The sequence below is a fragment of the Taeniopygia guttata genome, chromosome 3 (genome assembly GCF_048771995.1).
Source record: "Taeniopygia guttata chromosome 3, bTaeGut7.mat, whole genome shotgun sequence".
In the NCBI taxonomy this organism is placed as follows: domain Eukaryota; kingdom Metazoa; phylum Chordata; class Aves; order Passeriformes; family Estrildidae; genus Taeniopygia; species Taeniopygia guttata.
This window is the reverse complement of record NC_133027.1, coordinates 44,746,917-44,764,744: the sequence shown is the minus strand read 5'-3', so window position 1 is coordinate 44,764,744 and position 17,828 is coordinate 44,746,917. Positions and strand designations below refer to the sequence as shown.

Here is a 17,828-nt window from a genome sequence, read left to right as displayed (position 1 = left end):
GACCCTATACCTATGGCACGGTGGTTGGAACTAGATGGCTTTTAAGCTTCCAACCCAAACCATTCTATTATTCTGTGAAAATCTAGGAGTTAAAAAATCATGATCTTTCTGTGGTAAAAGTTTATGTATTTAATATGTGTACTGTAATAAAATGTGGCATAATTTTTTGGGTTAGAAAACCTGTCCTATTCTTATGAGCCAAGCCTCCTGGCTCATTTCCTGAGCTTTCTCAGCACTGCCCCATTTGTGGAAAAGCTGTCTTGCAAAAAATGACAAGACAGAATGGAATTTATAGAGATGAGGATTTATATCTTCACCTGATAATTTTGACTCTTAGAGCCCACGAAAAAAGCCAAATGCAAGTGTTTGCCTTTTGAAAACTTTCTTTCCCAGTGTCAGATAATCCTACCATTAAACCCTGTCTCTCCAATACATAGAGGTTATTTGCCATTTGTTTGGCCTTTCCATGAAACATGAAATATGGAAATATCAAGAACATTTAGTGAAGTGATTAACAGTGACTCTCAGCCACTCTATCCTTTCTATCTAAAGAGGGTTGGTAACAAGACCTTTTTATAATTCATGCTCTTACCAATTTGTTCAAATTAGCTTTTCCTTCTCCTATAGTTGTCATTCACAGACCTGCTTCATCACCCAAATCTCTCAGCAGACTGTGGAATATTTTACTATGTTCAGAGGTCAGTACAAGATTGAGGGCATATTCTGTGATGCTTACTGAAACAATTTCTCTTTTGATCTTCTGTGGATCCAAAAACTTTGTTTAGAATTTTCATCTGTACACTGAATATTGATTTAGTCTTTTGCAGAAGCCTAGCTCTGTAGGATTACAATTTTCTGTTGTGTAGTATGGCTTTATTGTCCACTGAATTCTACCTGCTATTCCTATTGTAATGTAGTAATGTGATGATGAACAACTGATTGCTATAAAACATATAGGCAAAACCATCTGTATCTTTTCAATGGTGTATTTTAATAGAAGGACTGGCAGGGGAAAGGATTAGGGTATAGCAGCAGTATACAGGAAACTACCATGCTTTTCCTGTCTATAATAAATCTGTCTGATTGTGTGCTTATGTGGATTAAACTGAAGTCTTCAGCGTTTCAGGTGTTAAGAGTAGCCTTAGACTATCCAAATACCACTTCTCATTGATTCTTCTCAAAGACACATGTTCTCAGAGGGCTGCTGGTTAAACCTCTAAATGCCATATCAAGATCCAGTTCTTCAACTCCTTTCTCTTCTTTTTGTCAAGAATGGACTCAATGTCTATCCTTCACCTTGTTTTTCAGGTACTTATTGAAGTCATAACTTGCAGACGTACTGTTCTTTTTGTTACTGGGAGGCAAGGTCAGAGTGCTGGACAGGGGGGCAGTGCCATGCTAGTGAACTATATGGGCCTGTCCCTGGCATGACCTGGGAAGAAATGGTGTCTATCCCCATCACTTTTCAGCCATGTAAGTGCCCAGTGAACTGCCTGTTTGTCATTAGGTTGCTATTTCTAGCCCAAAAGAGAAGGCTAAGCAGAAGGATCTGAAGCAATGCTAGAATATCCTTTTCAGTCACAGCCACAACCAGGTCACTTGCAGCCAAGCATAAGGAAGCATCCTCTTATGGCTGATAGCTGTGTCATTGCAAAGGATTTGTTCCTCTCACTGGAGAACTGCAGCACATCCTCTGTGCAGCAATGATGTGTCTGATGTAAGGGCTGCCTGTAGTTGCCTCGTTCCTGCCTCTGATCCTGGATTAGATGTTGGCGTATTTAACCACTTCAGTAAGACAGTAGTTTAGAGGTAATTCATCTGTAATATTTGTCTTCTAAGGACTGCATAAAAGCCACTTTAATAAGATGGATGCTCCTGTTTTTGTATAATAACAGCTAAGTGTATCCCTGCAGAACATCAACCCTCTCACTTTTTTACTAGCTGTTGATTTGGGAATGGATAAATGAGTTGCAAGGAGGCAATGTAAATCCCTAGTGTCACATTATTGTCCTTTTTCTTCATTGAATCCAAGTTCTGTTGCAGTCATGGAGACTAAAACTGTTGTGCACATTTGCCATTAAAAAAGTGTGTTTTTTCAACAGTCTGGCAATTTCTTTTTATGAAGTCTTGTACTTCAGTATGATGGTTTCATTCTGTCAGATACCAGTATTGTTATGGTGTTAATCTGCAGTTAAAAGTCTTTATTTACTAAAATGCCATGTGACTTGGGATCTTGAAATGGTTTCATGTTGTTTATTAGGGTTTGCTGTAGAATGGATTTGTTTTGTTTTTACTGGGCATCAAAGCAGGCTTTCTCTGTGGAACTCACAGCAACTGCAGTGACTTAGCAGGATTTTTCTTCAGCATGAAATCTCTTGGGCAAAACGTTGGATCTCAGGAAAAATCAAGTTTAAGGGGCAGTGTATTCACTCAGGATACTAAATTGACTGGATTGTGTGGAAAGTTCATACTACAGCAGCACACAAAGTGGAATTTAATTACTTTGCATGAAGAGACAGGGAGGTTTTCTTTAAACCGAAATGGAAATTAAGAGATACAAACTTTATGAATGTACCAGTCCTCACTATACTCTGTTATTACATCTAATGGATTTAAAATTACCTTAGTCATCTCACTGCTTCCTCAATTATTCTTTTATTTTTTTAAATTTACAGTAATTACAAATTAGCTATGATCTACTTGCATTATTCCGCTCAGTTTTTAATATTATAAAATAAGCTGAAATGCTTTTTTATTGGTACAAACATTGCATTACAGAGTTTCACAAACAGATTTATGAACAGTTTATTTGTTTATACTTAAAAGCAAAGACCCAACTTGTAGCTTTAGGAAAGGGACAGACAGTGCGCTAAATGTTATTTTAAGATATAAGAGCTTTAGTTTCACATACCAATAAGGATTCTGATTTTTCAGCACAGCTAATGTATGATGCTTACAATAGTAAGATTGGATGATAGGTTGGGTTGTACATATAACAAGTATATCACATATCTTATCTAGCCTTGCTGCTTTTTCTTTCTACTAGCCTCTCAAACTATTGCAAAACAGGAAAATGTGAATAAAAGGCAGTGGAGTCTTAAAATCCCATCTTCAGGTTGAGTCAATACTACCCACTCTGTATCACACTCTGAAACAGAGGAAATTCATTTTTGAGAGAAGTCTGCTTCTTTTACTGAGTGTGATATTCTAGGAGATTGATAGGCAAAATGCAGTTTCTTGTTTCTTTCTTCAGGAGCCCAGATGTTTTTGCTTGTCACAGTTGAATAAGGAATGACACATACTCACCAGAAGGCTGGTTTGCATCGCGCTTTACTTCAAAATTCTCTCTTTTATACACTGTTCGATACAGACAGACCAGATTGGTCAATTAATCAATACATTTCACCTGATTGGCTAATTAACAAACGCCTTTCTTATAAACAATCTTTGAGAAAAACCGAAAAACTGAGAGTAGAAAAACAACACCTGCAGGTTATTTAGAATAACAAACTATCATTGTTTATCTTCAAATCCCTAAAGTCTCACAAGCTGATTCTGGGAAAAGTTACCTACTTTCCTGGTTCTCTGACCAGGCTGTCACATCCACATTTGCTAACTGTAGTTGTCCTTTGATGGTGACAAATTTCTACAGAACAGCATTTTAGGAATGTTGGTTCTGAGTTGAAAGAGAAATTTCTCATTGACATTTATTGTTCTCATTCCAATAGCATAATTTCTATTCTGTGGGAAGTTCTGGGCTTTTAAGGAGAATGGAAAACTTTCCATTCAAAGTAAAATTTTTTGCAGGAACTAAAATCCCCAAACATTTCTTCATTATTAAATAGTAATTGTAGAAAAGCTGTTAAAAATAAAATTGCACTTGAATGCTTAGTGCAGTCTTTCAATTCAGCTGCAGCCCTTCATTCTAAGTCTGAAGAAAGGGGCACTTATGAGCTCCCTTGACAAGAGCCTGATGTGCTCGGTGGTGTTGGCTTCACAGCAGCCCCTGTGGTAGGAGCATTGCTGTGGCAAACATCTGAGCTCTCCAGAAGCCCCTTAGGAAAGCTGGTGAAACATGAGGCATAATTCTGTCAGCATTTTGCTAGAAATTCCTCCAAACCAATCATCTTAACATGTCTGTGAACTGTCATTTTTCCACTGCAGCCTATTGATCTGGAGCAGTCTTTGGAAGTTCTTAATACCTGGTACACATTCTGGCCTTTCCATAACTGCGCTGGTCACCGGCATTGTTCAAGAAAGAGCCAACAGCTGTTTTTAGGACGGCCTTGCTCTCAGTGTTGTAAGGTTTTGTTTGAGGAACTGACATTCTGTTTGATCTTGCAGGAATTCTTCAATGGGTGAAGCTGATAGATAACTTTGAGGCTGAGTATGAGTATGTCACCAATGAAGGAACAGTGTTCACTTTCAAGACAAACCGCCATTCTCCAAATTATCGGTTAATCAACATTGACTTCAGTGATCCAGAGGAGTCCAAATGGAAAGTTCTCGTCCCTGAACATGAGAAAGATGTTCTAGGTAAGAGTTCATGTCAGATTAAAGACATTAGATTCTGCTTTCTCCAAATTAATTCAGTAATTAGTCTGTTGAATTATCTATTACAGACTTTCTTGTTTTTTCCTGTGTTAAAACTTTGTTTAGGATTTGCAATTTAAAGACTTGCTGAGATACAAGTTATTCAGAATATCTCTTTCTCTCTCTAACGTCTTGTGTGGCCCTAGTAAAGTTGCTTCATCGGTCCTTGTTTTAATTCTGTGTTTGTAGGAAATGAGGGGAAAGTATTTTCCTGCTTCATGTCAGTGAAATAAATATTTACTAGACAGTCAGGGATTACAATAAGAGGGGCTTTGTAAGCAGAAAGAAGGGAAAGAGCAAATCTGGCAGTACTGCAGCATGCTTTGAACAGAATTGGTCAGAATTTGAGACAGGATTTCTTTTGTTCCTGGAATAAGAGGAGTAAACAGTACTTGAAAAAAAAAAGCCTCAGAAAAGCATAAGGGCATGGAATTCTTGAAGTATAGAAGCACGTTCAAAACATAAATATTTGGTTTTTTATATAATTAAAATAAAGGTGTATTTTTTAATCCCATCATTTTCCAGAAGGTTCTATGAAAGCTTAGAATTAGTTTCAGATAATACAGAAGACCCTCCTCTGAGCTGTTTTTGACAGATGCCTAGTGTATATTTATGTAGTTTGCTCTCAATACAGTACAAGGTACAATTATGTACAAGGGTACTAATTATCTGACTAGCATAATTAGTTATTCAAAAATACTCTGAATTTTTTATTAATCACTTTTCATATAAATTCCTTCATATTTGCTACTTTTCCAGTGAAGAGCTGCTTTGTAGAATGAGAATTCTCTTTGTGTATCTGATTTCATATATGCATATACAGTAACTTCTGTCTTTCCTCAGAGACAAACCTATTTTACTACTATTCCAAAGTCATGTTAAGGCTTTTGTCACTTAAAAAATTATTTCTGTCTGCGGTTCACAATGTGCCCTGTGTGATTTCTGCCACAGCCTAGGTGTCCCCAGTGTGACATAAATGTTGATTCTAAACTTACCCAGAATTGTAGTGATGTTGCAAATGACTGGACTCTAGAATATCGAGAGAATTTTGTGAATGGAAATGTAGCAAATTAGAGCTTGTGAGGCACAAATCTTTCCTTAAGATTGGGGACTATTTGAATCAAGAGCAACCTGCATCTTAAATGAAGTATGTCTCAAGTCCTAAGCAGAGAATTAGTAACAGATGTAAGTGAAAAATTGCTTCTAAGTCTTAATTTTGGTCATGTGCAAATACACAGGCAATGTTAAGTAATGCTTAAGTTATGAGGGACAGCAGTTTATAAAGTGGGGCCAAATTGAAAAATTGACTTGGACGTGGTGAGTGTATAAACAGAATGGGACAGAAACCTGTGACTGACATGAAATGGGGTTCATATGTGTGGACTTACATGGAAAATGGTCTAGGCAGCCAAAGGAGTTTTGACCAGTGTCTCTGTAAGCACTGATTATCTATTCCTTCCCAGTAAGATAAATGCTAGATCTGGTCTTCCCTACACTGTGGTATTTAGCTCAACTTCATTGTGGTTTAATTCTAAAGGCAAAGTTGTGATGAGTTCATGTTTGTGCACAAACAAAAAAAATCAATGCATGCAACATTCATTTAATAGCTTATACATGACAGCCTTGACAGTACAGACTTAACAAGAGCTGCACTACAAAAACTGAAAGCTCAGATGAATGGGTTTACTGAGGACACTGGCCTTCAGACTGTAAACCCAACAGGCATTCAGCTCTTAAACACTTGAAAGCAAACATAATCTGTCATATAAAACCATCAGGATGACCTTCAGGAATATGTTATGTGTCATTAATCTTTTAGTGTAGTTGAATGTGAAGCCAGAACAGACAATCATATGTCTACTTCCCTCTATAGCTTTTTGGAGTTATATGTAAAGAAATTGGATTGAACTAACAAATGAAAGAGTCTTCCTTAGAAGATGAGTTTTAAGTAGATCTTAATAAATCTATAGTAGATTTTACAGAAAAGTAAATTTAAATTCATAAGTTGCTTCTTTATTACAGATACTTGCAGATTAGTGTTGCATCCTTAGCATCAAGATACGGGAGTTTTGTCATGTTCACGAAGTTGTACTCCTGAATAAATAAAAAACTTCACTCCTTCACTTGATGTAGCCAGCAAGCAAGCCAGTCTCCATATCAGGCTCTTTTAATCATTACAAGCTTTGTTCAGGAAGACATAATTGTAGTGATGACAGTTAATGATTAATTCTTGAAAACCTTGGAGTCAACTGAATTTGATTTGGGTGATAAAGGGATGACAGTGTAATGAAGTTCCTTCTACAAAAGCTAAGACAGCAGTGATTCAGAGGGTAAATGGGTATTAATGCTTTTTACTTACATGTGGGAGTGACTTTAACAAGATGTAATTTAGCTGTATTAGTATTTCTTCACAAGCATTATAGTTAGTGGTACCCTAGGTCGCAAATGTGTTTTATTGAGATGTATGGATCCTACTCCGGTATGACCTACCTGAAAGACATAGCCTGTTCATTTCTGTGTCTTAACTTAGATTCAATTTCATAAAAGCTGCAGTTACAGAAATAGATTTATTTACAAATAATAAACAGGATTTAAATTTAAGACTCTCTACCAGTGTCCATCACTGGCATAAAGAGATGTTCCACAAAGTATCATTGTATTCTTAGAAAGATGCTACAGCTAATACAATCTAACCAAGAAATATATACACATGCCTACATGATGGTGTGAATGTCATTTGGTTTCCTCAATATATCCTTTAAGAGAGAGTTTTCTATTAGCTTTGACCCTTTCTTTTTCAAGAACTGTTTATAAGTGAGGTAATTTGGGAAATAAAGGGAAAAATCAAGCATATCCCTGCAGTGAGGTTGTATACGCACTTCATTTTACAGCTGTCAGCAGGGATTCTACACAGAGATATGAGGTAAATTTAGATCTCTATTCTGTAAGCTGAGGGGAAGAAAGAAATGACAGCTATTTTAAAAGGAATTTGAAGAGGGCACCTCAGAGCATATTGTAGTGTGATAAGACTAATTTCCTTCCCTTTGGAGTTTGTTTATAAAGTGTTAGTTTTAATTTTCAGGGAGTCTGGAGTAAAACCACAGGAGAAATTCACATCTGATGTTGAACTTGTGCTTTAAATGACCATATAGCTGCAAGAAGCATGCTGAATTAAAAAGGCAGCTATGACACCATAAATGTAGACTGACCATAACAGACCTGCAACCCTAGTTCTAAGGCACAGGATAAGCCTGCTGCATTTAGAAGGTTAAATTATTTATTTTGAGAACTGTTACACCCTCCATTGCACCCAGAGTGCTCAGTACTGGTAGAGCAGGGCAACTGGAGAGCAGCAGTTTTGTCCCTCAGCTACAATTCCCAAATGGAAAATAGTATTTTTCTTTATACCTTTAACCTGCTAACTAATTCATAAATATGTGAGAGATGGGGAGGTGAGGTACTGCAGCTGAAATTTGTGGTTTGGCACTGTAGTGAAGCCAGGAGGGAAAGTCTGGAAGGAGCACCAAATCCTTGACTTCTTGAAATTGGTTGAAGCTTTCCCATTAACTTTAACATGGCAGGCTGCCACTGAGAATAGGGTTTCAGTGAGAAGATATATGCTTTATAATATGAAGGCTTGTCAGCATTTACTCACTCGTTTCAGAATTATTAATGTTTTATTCTGTAAATTGCTCATGCTTTACCTGCAAGGCTAACCATAAGTAGCCTTGAGTGATGGTTAGAGCTCATTGTAGTTGAGATCAGCATTGGTACCTGTTAATCTGCAGAGACACTGAAGTTTATGGTCATTCTCTGTGATGACCAAAAAAAGCCACCATGACCTTCCAGGTCTGTCTTGCAGCTATGGCTTTGGCTGTCCATTGAAATACATTAATAATTCTCACTGAACAATACACATGTTGAGTGGACTCATAAGCACAGGGTATACATCAAGTAACTCAGCAATTCCTGCTGATGCCCTATGGCTGTTTGGCTCTTCTAGTGGGGTGTGTTCTCCATCAGCATTTCATCTGTCAAAGCATGTTTGTATGTTCAGACACATCACATGCTGTAGTTAGTGCTGCAGAAAAGAAAGGTTGAAACTGTTTTAAGTCATTAAGGTTAGTGGCACAGATGTTTAGTGTGAGGACTCAACCCCTTTTTTCACTGAAACTATTTCAAAAGGTTCTTCATAGCAACATTGCAGGTGCCACATTAGCGGCTTTGTGACTAATGACAGCTGTCAAAATAAAAAAAACGTTTTTGCAAAGTAGCAGTGTATGAATTTTTTGAAGGTTGAACTAGAAGTTCTAGACACAGTTGAACTCAGTTTTCTAGGCCTTGTTAAGAAATGTATCTCCTCTAACCCAAATTTGGCTGTTGAAGAATTGTGTGTAACCTATTGTAGTCACCAAAGGGTCACTGTACTCTTCAGAGAGAACTGGCCAGTACCAGGGATAACTCTTCACACCTGCATTCAGTACTTAGCAAAGTACTGCCTCCAAGTGTGTGTTCATGTCTTATCTGATGCCTGAAGCGAGATGCTCAGGTTGGAGAAGACAACCTCCTAGTGTTTATTGTGTAGTAATATAAATCCTGTGCCTGATGGATGATGGAAGTAGGTAGGTTGATAAATTTTGGTATATCCAGGAGATGAACTGCTCTGTTCATCGGTATTAACTGAAAATAAATTGACCTATACATTGATGAGGTTTTGGGTAGTTAGCTTTTTAAAAACCATCACTTGTGTGTGTGAAAGTGCTCAGCAAGCAATTCACAGTATCCCAGAATGGGGTATCCAAAATAAATGGTTCGCTTGCACTCTAAAGGTGCTTATTTCTTCTCCCTATTTGTCTATAAAGGGTGCCTACAGCAATGGTGTCAGGCTTAGACAGGAGATTTGAAATCACACAGTCTTAAAAGTTCCTAGGAAATACAGAGGCATGCAGGATGCATCCTGCACTGCACGAGCAAAACCAAAAGGTTGGCTGCTAATGCAACACACCCAACAGTACCTGTGGTTCTCAGTGCTGAGCACGGGAATAACAGAGACTCATCTCAAAGCTTGCAGTCAAAAATTAGCTCTTGTTAATAATTCAGCATTGTTTTAGCTTGCTGTGTATATGAGTGTTGGTTCTTAGTGTCTTCTTTTACTTTTGGTCTTTCAAGTCTGCTTCAGTGTTTTGCTGTTTTGCTTTTTGCATTTCTTTGTAGCTGCCATTACTGTAAGTTTTGGAGGCAGTTAGCAATGCACCAAACCCAGTTATAATACAGGTACTGTACACAGAAGCTGTGTTCCTAAATTTCATGGAATGTTTTAAAAATATTTTGCATTGGCTTCTCATCTGTTATCTCCACCTGAGAGCATCTAATTTATAAAACAAAGAGGTGATGGAGAGTTGATATTGTTGCTTCCTAGGCAAGTTCCTTAGTAGCAGAAATCCCCACATAAGCCAGCAGCCTTTCTCCTGAGCAATTGAATCTTTCTAATAAAAAGAGTAATACCTCTTCATGAATATATAAGTCAAAGTAATAATGAACATCAGCTCTTAAAGAAAAAAATCCATTAAACTGAGCTGTTTAATCAAATAATTAGTGAGGAATTAAAGCATCACCCCGACATAATTTTAAAATAAAAATCCGTTTTTTGGTTTTTTTTTGTTTGTGGGGTTTTTTTTTTGTTTTGTTTTGTTTTTTTTTGTTGAGGAAAAGCTATATATTATATACATTTGAAGTTGATCTGAGAGTGTTTACAATCCATTTTGTGAATATTTTTTTCAAGAAATTTTGAGAGTAAAACTGGATATTTTAATTATAGATGTTGCTAAGAATACCAGTGGAGCTCATGGGATCTCCCACTCATTGCAGGGGCGATAATTCTGCATGCAAAAAAGGTGTGTTGCTGTTGGGATGCTAACTTTTAAATTCATATTTTGTATGAATTTCATAACCACATAAAAATTCTGAAAAATTTGTGCAGTGGCAATGTGAAAAACATTACTACATATTCTCCTTGTGTATACAGCCAAGAGGGATTCTGTATTTCAAAATATGTAATAGAATAGAACTATTAACTTACAACATATATTATGTTCTCCAGCCTCACTTAATAAATTTTAGCCTCTCTAGAGTGAAAATAAAACATTGATTACTAATCTATAAACAGTGTTAGGTTATGCAGTACCTTATTATTTCAGGTCATGGCTAAAATTTCAGTAAGTGTTCTCTGGGGCTTTGGTTAGAAAAATCCCAAATTTAGACTAGAAGCTCATGAGGGAGTTGGAAAGTTTGTGAAAAAAAAAGATGAATGGTGGTGTTTGTGAAGAGGGGAGCAGTAAAGCTTTATTTAGGTGTTTATGAAATGTGATTTTACATGTCTAGAAAGACAAGTATTCCATTTCACTGGTCCTTCAGAAACAAGCTAAAAGGATTTGAAGGTCTTTGAGCTCTAGGGGGTCATCACAGACCTGAACTCTATATGGCAACATATATATGATGCTTTCAGAATAACAAGTTTTGACCTTCAATTCCAAAAACTCGTTACCCTTAATGAAAGGAGCACAACATACAACTTGGAACTTTTATTCTGGAATTTGAATATGCAAAGATGCATTTATAGGACTTTTGGTTATTTGGGGTTTTTTTTATTATTATTTGGTTTCATAGGACTTTGAGGAAACTAGACAGAGCTGTTAAGATGTGAATAACATGAAATGGCATAAAATTGAAATTCCATCAATTTTTATATGCTATGCTCTGATATTTTTTCCTTTAATCTTGTCACATTAGATTCTCCATCTCACAGTGCTGCTTTGGCATTACAGTGTACCTCTTGTCTGTCCTACCTAAAATTTATTGATCATTTGGTTCATATCCTCATTCTTTGCTTCCAGCAGATAATAAAAGCCATTTTCCAACACTGGTATTTTGCCCATGATTTAGATTTCCAGTCTGCATTGTCAGAGAAGAAGTTGTGTATATGTAGTTGGAAGAGAATAAGAATCACCTCCTCATCTAGTCTTACAAACAAATAAAAATGTCCTACATTGCCTCCTTCAGGGTACTTTCTTTGATTTTTAACTTTGTGTGTATTTTGTCTTGCTTGTATTCAATTTGTGAATTAATGAGAAGTTAAAATACTTTTGTTGCAAAATAATTTCTTAAATGACAGAAATATTGAGCAAGATTAAGATGTTTTAATCTTTCTCCTGTCTGTATGAGTAAATAAATAGACCTGCCACTAGAGATCTAAAGCCGATGACACAGGAGACAGAAGAGAATATGTTACATTATATATCGTGGGTGTACTGGAGCTCCAAAGAGTTTCTACACTTTACAGACTATAGTGATGGAGATTAAAGTGAGGTAGTCGATAGTCAATAGAACCACAGAGACTTCTAGAAATTACTAACCCAGATATTTTATTTTAATTGGTCTTAATTTTTTTAAGTCCAGTGGAAAATTGGCATGCCATGAAATAAAGGTTCACATATGTCTAGTAATTATTCCAAAGAGCAAACTCAGAACGAGAAAAGTTCTGTAGAGCAGAAGCTCTCATTCCGGCACAGCTGCACAGACACGGCGGGGCTAGAAGTAGGACTGCCAGGAGAGACATAAAGGCAGTGAACCTCTGCAGAGGGGTTTGTTCCTGGATCTTTTTGCTGGATTGAGTTCACTGTGCTGCATCCTGCTTCTATTACCTTACAGTCTCAAGAATGCTGTTTAGCAACATTAGCATCTTGAATAAGCATGTGGGCTTTTCTTAGTGGCATGATGAGAATATTACCCCAGAATAGCCCTTTTCTTACACCCAGTAGGGCTTGCTTGCAAGAATAATCTGATTACTTCAGCAATAGAACCAAGACATCTAGGTTCTGTACCTCAGTGTGCAATATGGGACCATGTCTTTTTTCCTTACGAGTTTAGTTTGAGTATAAATCATAATGATTGTTATTGTTTTGATTTTCATGACTTTCCATAAGTATTGCTGGCAAAGATAAATGTTTTGCTTGGGTTATACATTGAAATATGTGATATTTAAGAGCAGTATTGATCTATAAATATCCTAAATGCATAAGCCTATTGATTAAGCAATTCTTTATTCCTGTGTCTGCATAAATCAACTTTAAGCAGCATGGTTAATGCATTTCCAGAGAATGTCAGGCTTTATTTTGGGTTCATTTACAAAGATCTAAGAGTTAAAGGCAGTGTGTAACAGAAATTTTGCTGCATGCTTTTAGGTATGCTAAAGAATTTTAGGATCAGAGTATGTCTGATTGTTTTCTTTCTCTTGTTTTCTAATTGTGTTTTCTGTGGCTTTGTTTTTCTTTTACATGCTGTGCAGAATGGGTTGCTTGTGTGAGGTCCAATTTCCTGGTTTTGTGCTACTTGCATGATGTGAAGAATATCCTGCAGCTTCATGACCTAGCCACCGGTGCACATCTCAAGACTTTTCCCCTAGAAGTTGGTAGTATTGTGGGATATAGTGGCCAAAAGAAGGACACTGAAATATTCTACCAGTTTACTTCCTTTTTATCTCCAGGTAAGATTTTTTTGTCTCATATTATTGTTCCTTTTCCTGAGAACAATGTCCTTCTCTTTTTTTTTTAAGTTAGTTATTTGGTATATTGGTATAAAACTGCTTCCACCCATGTTAGCACTGATTGTGCACATAAAAATGTATCCTTTGATCCATCAAGCCTAAATAGTGTGCCTGCTAGTATTTTAGACACCTGCATTAAACTCAAGACTAACTTGTAATGGAGATAAAATTGTAGCATTCTCACAGTTCATACAGCAAGATAGAAGGTGAAAACCACAGTAAAAGATAATTGTTAATGTGTTTAATGTGATTTTTAATTAAAATTTAAGGAACATTAATAAAAGTCGCAGAAATTGTTCTCTGAAAGTTTTATGATTTGTTTATGCATAGCCTTATTTGAACATCCTTACTATCTGTCCTTACAGTACTCGGTGTTGTTGAATTGTTATAGGAATATTCTTTGTACAGTCCTGCAGGGCTGGAGCTGTCCAAAACATTACATAATACAGGTGTGGCAAAAAAGTAAATATTCTAGGATTTTGCATAGGAAGGGAGTTTCTACACAATTGTCAATCCAGTATATGACAAGAAAATGTATTTACTGTGCAGTCTCTTTTTTTTTTTCTTTCTGTATGGCCCAAACAATCAATATCTAATACAACACAGGATTCAAATATGAAGGGGCAGATAGGTTTCAGCATCTTTATCTTCTCCCAAGGTTTTGTATCACAAGAGGATAAAAATGTAATTATAACATCTGACCTATGTTTTTGCTTGTTTCAGTTAGAGCCCAGTAACATTACATTGCAAAAGGGCTGTAAAATACTTTCGATAAGTTTGCTGGTTTTGCTAGAAAGGATCATGTGAAATTATCAAAATTAGCTTTCAGTCTTACCAGATAAGAAGTGTGATGAATTGCCTATTGTCTTACTGTTTGCATAAAGAGAAATATTATATATTTTCAGTTCCTCTTTTAAACAGCATTCAGATTGCTGCAGCTATTGCAGCTGGAGAGTGGCTTGAGGACACTCTTGCATTTATCTCTCACTTCATCCAGCCTGATGGTTCATAGTTGAGTTGACCACATTGTGGGCCAGAAGTTGCCAGTTTTGCAGTCCTGCACCATTCATTTCAGCTGAGCCAGTAGAGTCTCTGTAGCTGCTAAAAATGTGTATAGGAAGAGCCCAGATCTATTTTAGCCTGTGACTTTCCAGCTGGCCAGCAATAGCTGTTCTCACTGCCTGCTAGTTGCTCAGGCAGATTATTTTCCTCCTTTTCATTAATTTCCTTAGCATCTACAAAGAATTCACTATGGCATAGCTCTGTTAACTGGGGCAGAGTGACCTGGAATCTGGAAGAAAAAGGGGAGGTAAGATATGTAGGTAGACTGAATGAGGATAAGGAAAGAATAAGGAAAGCAGAGCAGAGAGGTAGTTTGAAGGTAGGTTTTAGTTTGTGTGCAACCTCCATTCACCTCATCAGAGGAATAATCAAACAAAAGGTATGGGGCTGATCCTTAGTTAACCTAAATATTCATACTTTACTATTGGAAATCAATATAATTTGCACCTGTATTAGCTTGAACGATTCTCTTTTTTTCTAATAAGAAACAAATTAACATAGTCGTGTTTAATACCTACAACAAAAGTAATAATAACGATATATATATATGAAGTAATGAATAAAGCAGTTCTAAACCCATATATGATGAGACCATAAAATAATTGCTGGTATTCCTTGAAAAATATGGTTATTCGTGCTGTTCACTCTGGTCAGATGCTTAGGTGACCACTCTGGTGTTTTACATTGATTTAGTACCTGTCAAAACAGTTAAAAATATTACAATGGCTTTTTATATTAACTGCTGTGACACTAAAAATACAACAGAACAAGAGATGCAGTAGCAGGGGTTGAATTGCATATTAGTGTAACATTAGGTTGATTTGCTCTGGAAATGCAGTCTGTGACTGTGCTTATTCTTTATGCTGTGGTTTGCTAAGATGTGGCAATTCTGCCTCCTCTGTGTGCAGTGTTTGCCAGTACATTGTCCAGCTCGGGCAGCTGCCTGTGTGTCAGCTGCTTTGCTGTTGCTGCCTGGTGGGCTTTACACTGCACTTCCACATCATTTTCTGGATCCTGATCTTTAAGGGAAGTGGTGCCTTAATGCTGGTTTGCACTTATCAACCTGATTAGGCTTACTAGTCATTTTGTGATAAATAAAAAAAATCCCAGCAGACTAGAGTAGTCCTACTTTTAGTCCCCTGTTAACTCACTGTTTTGGAAAAAGGCTTTATCAGTTGCTCAAGGTTTACATCTGCATTTGTTTACCAATCTCTATCTTCCTGATTTTCCAGTCTATAAAACTAATCTAAAGAGGCAATGCCCTCATATCAGATAAGTTTCCTCATTATTTCATGTTTTAGTCTGTATGATTTTTTTGGTTATAACCTCTGTAGTAATTCCTTCTATTTCCTGAATGTGTCTACAATACACACAATACAGTAGGATTTCAATCAAGTCCTGTCCACCTTGATTAATTTTATTACATTGAGGATCCCAGTAGAGTGCTTACTGCCATACCTTTTAGTGTTCTTTTCCCTAATATATGTTCCAAATTTTGCAGGGACCAGCTTGTTGTAAAGGAGGAAAACAAAGAATAATTAACACTCAAGTTAGTTTATGTATCCTATGTATCTGTAGTGCAGGCATAAATATTAAGATTTTTTAATATGTTAGCCAGTGTGCAAACACAATAGTCACATTGTATGACACATACTCAAATGTTATTAGGGTTGAATGACAGGAAATACATTTTATAGTTTAAATGCAAATTTATTCTTAGCTATTTACACATCTGTGTAGTGTCTAGATAGCTGCATTCCCTGTGATTCAGCCTCTGCTGCAACCTAGAAGTTCTGTACTTATACACATAAGTTTCTGTACTTATAGACATATGTATTTCCTCATGGGCAAAATTCTTTGGAAATCATAGGTACAACTCAAGTGCAGTTGTCTTCAAACCTGCAGGATCAAGATGTAAAAGAAGCTACTCAAGACCAGATTTTGTTCAGTTCCATAGCTGTGCTACTCTGCCACAATTTCAAGTGGATGTTTAGGTCTTTCTATTATATAGGCCATTTGAATTTTAATTTCAAATATTTTATCATAAGGAGAAAATTGTTGACCTGTGTGAAATTCTTGATATATTTCTTTTCAGTCTGATGGATGTAAAAGGGAGTGTTTTAAATTTGACTTTACATTTCTTTCCTCTAACATTATTGTTCTCAATAAGTCCTTTCTAACTTTATGTGAATGGTTTTTTTCCTCTATTCTGCTTAAGTCTCCTGGCTTTGTGTGAGTGGTGAGAATTACTCTTTCTGCACAAAAGCATTTGCACCCTTCCTAGATGAAACGCATATATGTAAGTGTTAAATTGTATAATAAATGAAAAAATGTGTCCAGAACTACTGATTTTCACCCTGCTGAGTTACCTTTCCCATTCATGACTTCATCACAGTGCCTAAACTGGCATCTTTTTAGTGATGGATATATACTAAGCTGACAAACTTGCATTGTATTCTGTATTTTAGGTATTATATATCACTGTGATCTGACCAAAGAGGAACTGGAGCCTACAGTTTTCCGAGAAGTGACTGTTAAAGGATTTGATCCTTCAGTTTACCAAACAATTCAGGTAATGAGCATGAGCCCTGCTGTCTTGCTCTAATCACCTATGCAAGAGCTCAAGACAACTGGACTTAGCTATTGGTGTGGAGGCTTGCTTTAGAATTATGCTTTGATTTTGAGCTGAATACTGTTGCAGGTGCTCTAAAGGCTCAGATAAGTGTCTCAGTGTAGTAGCATGGGGACTCCTTTGGAGATGCTTATTACACATAGTGAAGGTGTATAAGAATTAGCTAAATTTAAGGTTTATAAAGTTAAGAGAAATTACTTCAGTGGAAAACAGTCTAAGCTACAGCTTATATGGAACAGGTTCAGGAGAATACAGGGTTCTTCACAGACAATTACTTTGACCTCATAACAAGTATTGTTACTAAAAAGATTATACAAAATATACATTTCCACTAAACACAGCTTCGGTAAGACCCTGAGAAACTACTATGCCCTGGGCAGGACTTTTAAGACAGGTATGGAACTTGTAGAGAGTTCATGGAAATTTGTTGAAATTGTAAAATCATTCAGTTTGAAAAAGACCTTTTAATAGCAAATCCAACTGTAAACCTAATATTGCCAAGTTCATCACTAAATGTGTCACTAAGTGCCCATCTGTTTGTCTTTTAAAAACATCCAGGGATGGTGACTCAACTGAAATCATTAGGGGTCTAGAAAAACAGTAATTATATTGAGATGTTTAGCATATTTAAGACCTTCAATTTATAGAATAAATATTGGAGGGTGGATTCATTTTCTCATATGTAGGATGTTTTTATCTTCTAAGAGTAAGAATGGAATAGAGGCTTTTTCTTTCTATAGACAAAGGCATCACAAAACCTAGTGCCAAAAGTGGAATTTAAATAAAGTTAGCCTGCAAAAAGGTGAAATTATGTAGAAAGTAAGCAACATAAAGCCATGTGACAGCATGGCTTGGAGTCTTCGAAAAGAGATTAGATACTTCTCTTAATATCTTATTTTTAATTTTGCCTCTGACACATGCACAAGGCACATTGTCTAA

The 17,828-nt window shown here is 36.5% G+C and overlaps 1 protein-coding gene across 1 annotated transcript in view; it reads left to right on the top strand.

The window, feature by feature from the left end:
* The window catches only part of PREP (prolyl endopeptidase), an 82,162-nt gene that overhangs the window by 30,568 nt on the left and 33,766 nt on the right, over positions 1 to 17,828 (top strand). The window contains exons 8-10 of the mRNA XM_030267666.4: positions 4,345 to 4,536; positions 12,938 to 13,135; positions 16,726 to 16,829. Coding sequence (XP_030123526.4) covers positions 4,345 to 4,536; positions 12,938 to 13,135; positions 16,726 to 16,829 — 494 coding nt within the window. The remainder of the gene's footprint in view (positions 1 to 4,344; positions 4,537 to 12,937; positions 13,136 to 16,725; positions 16,830 to 17,828) is intronic.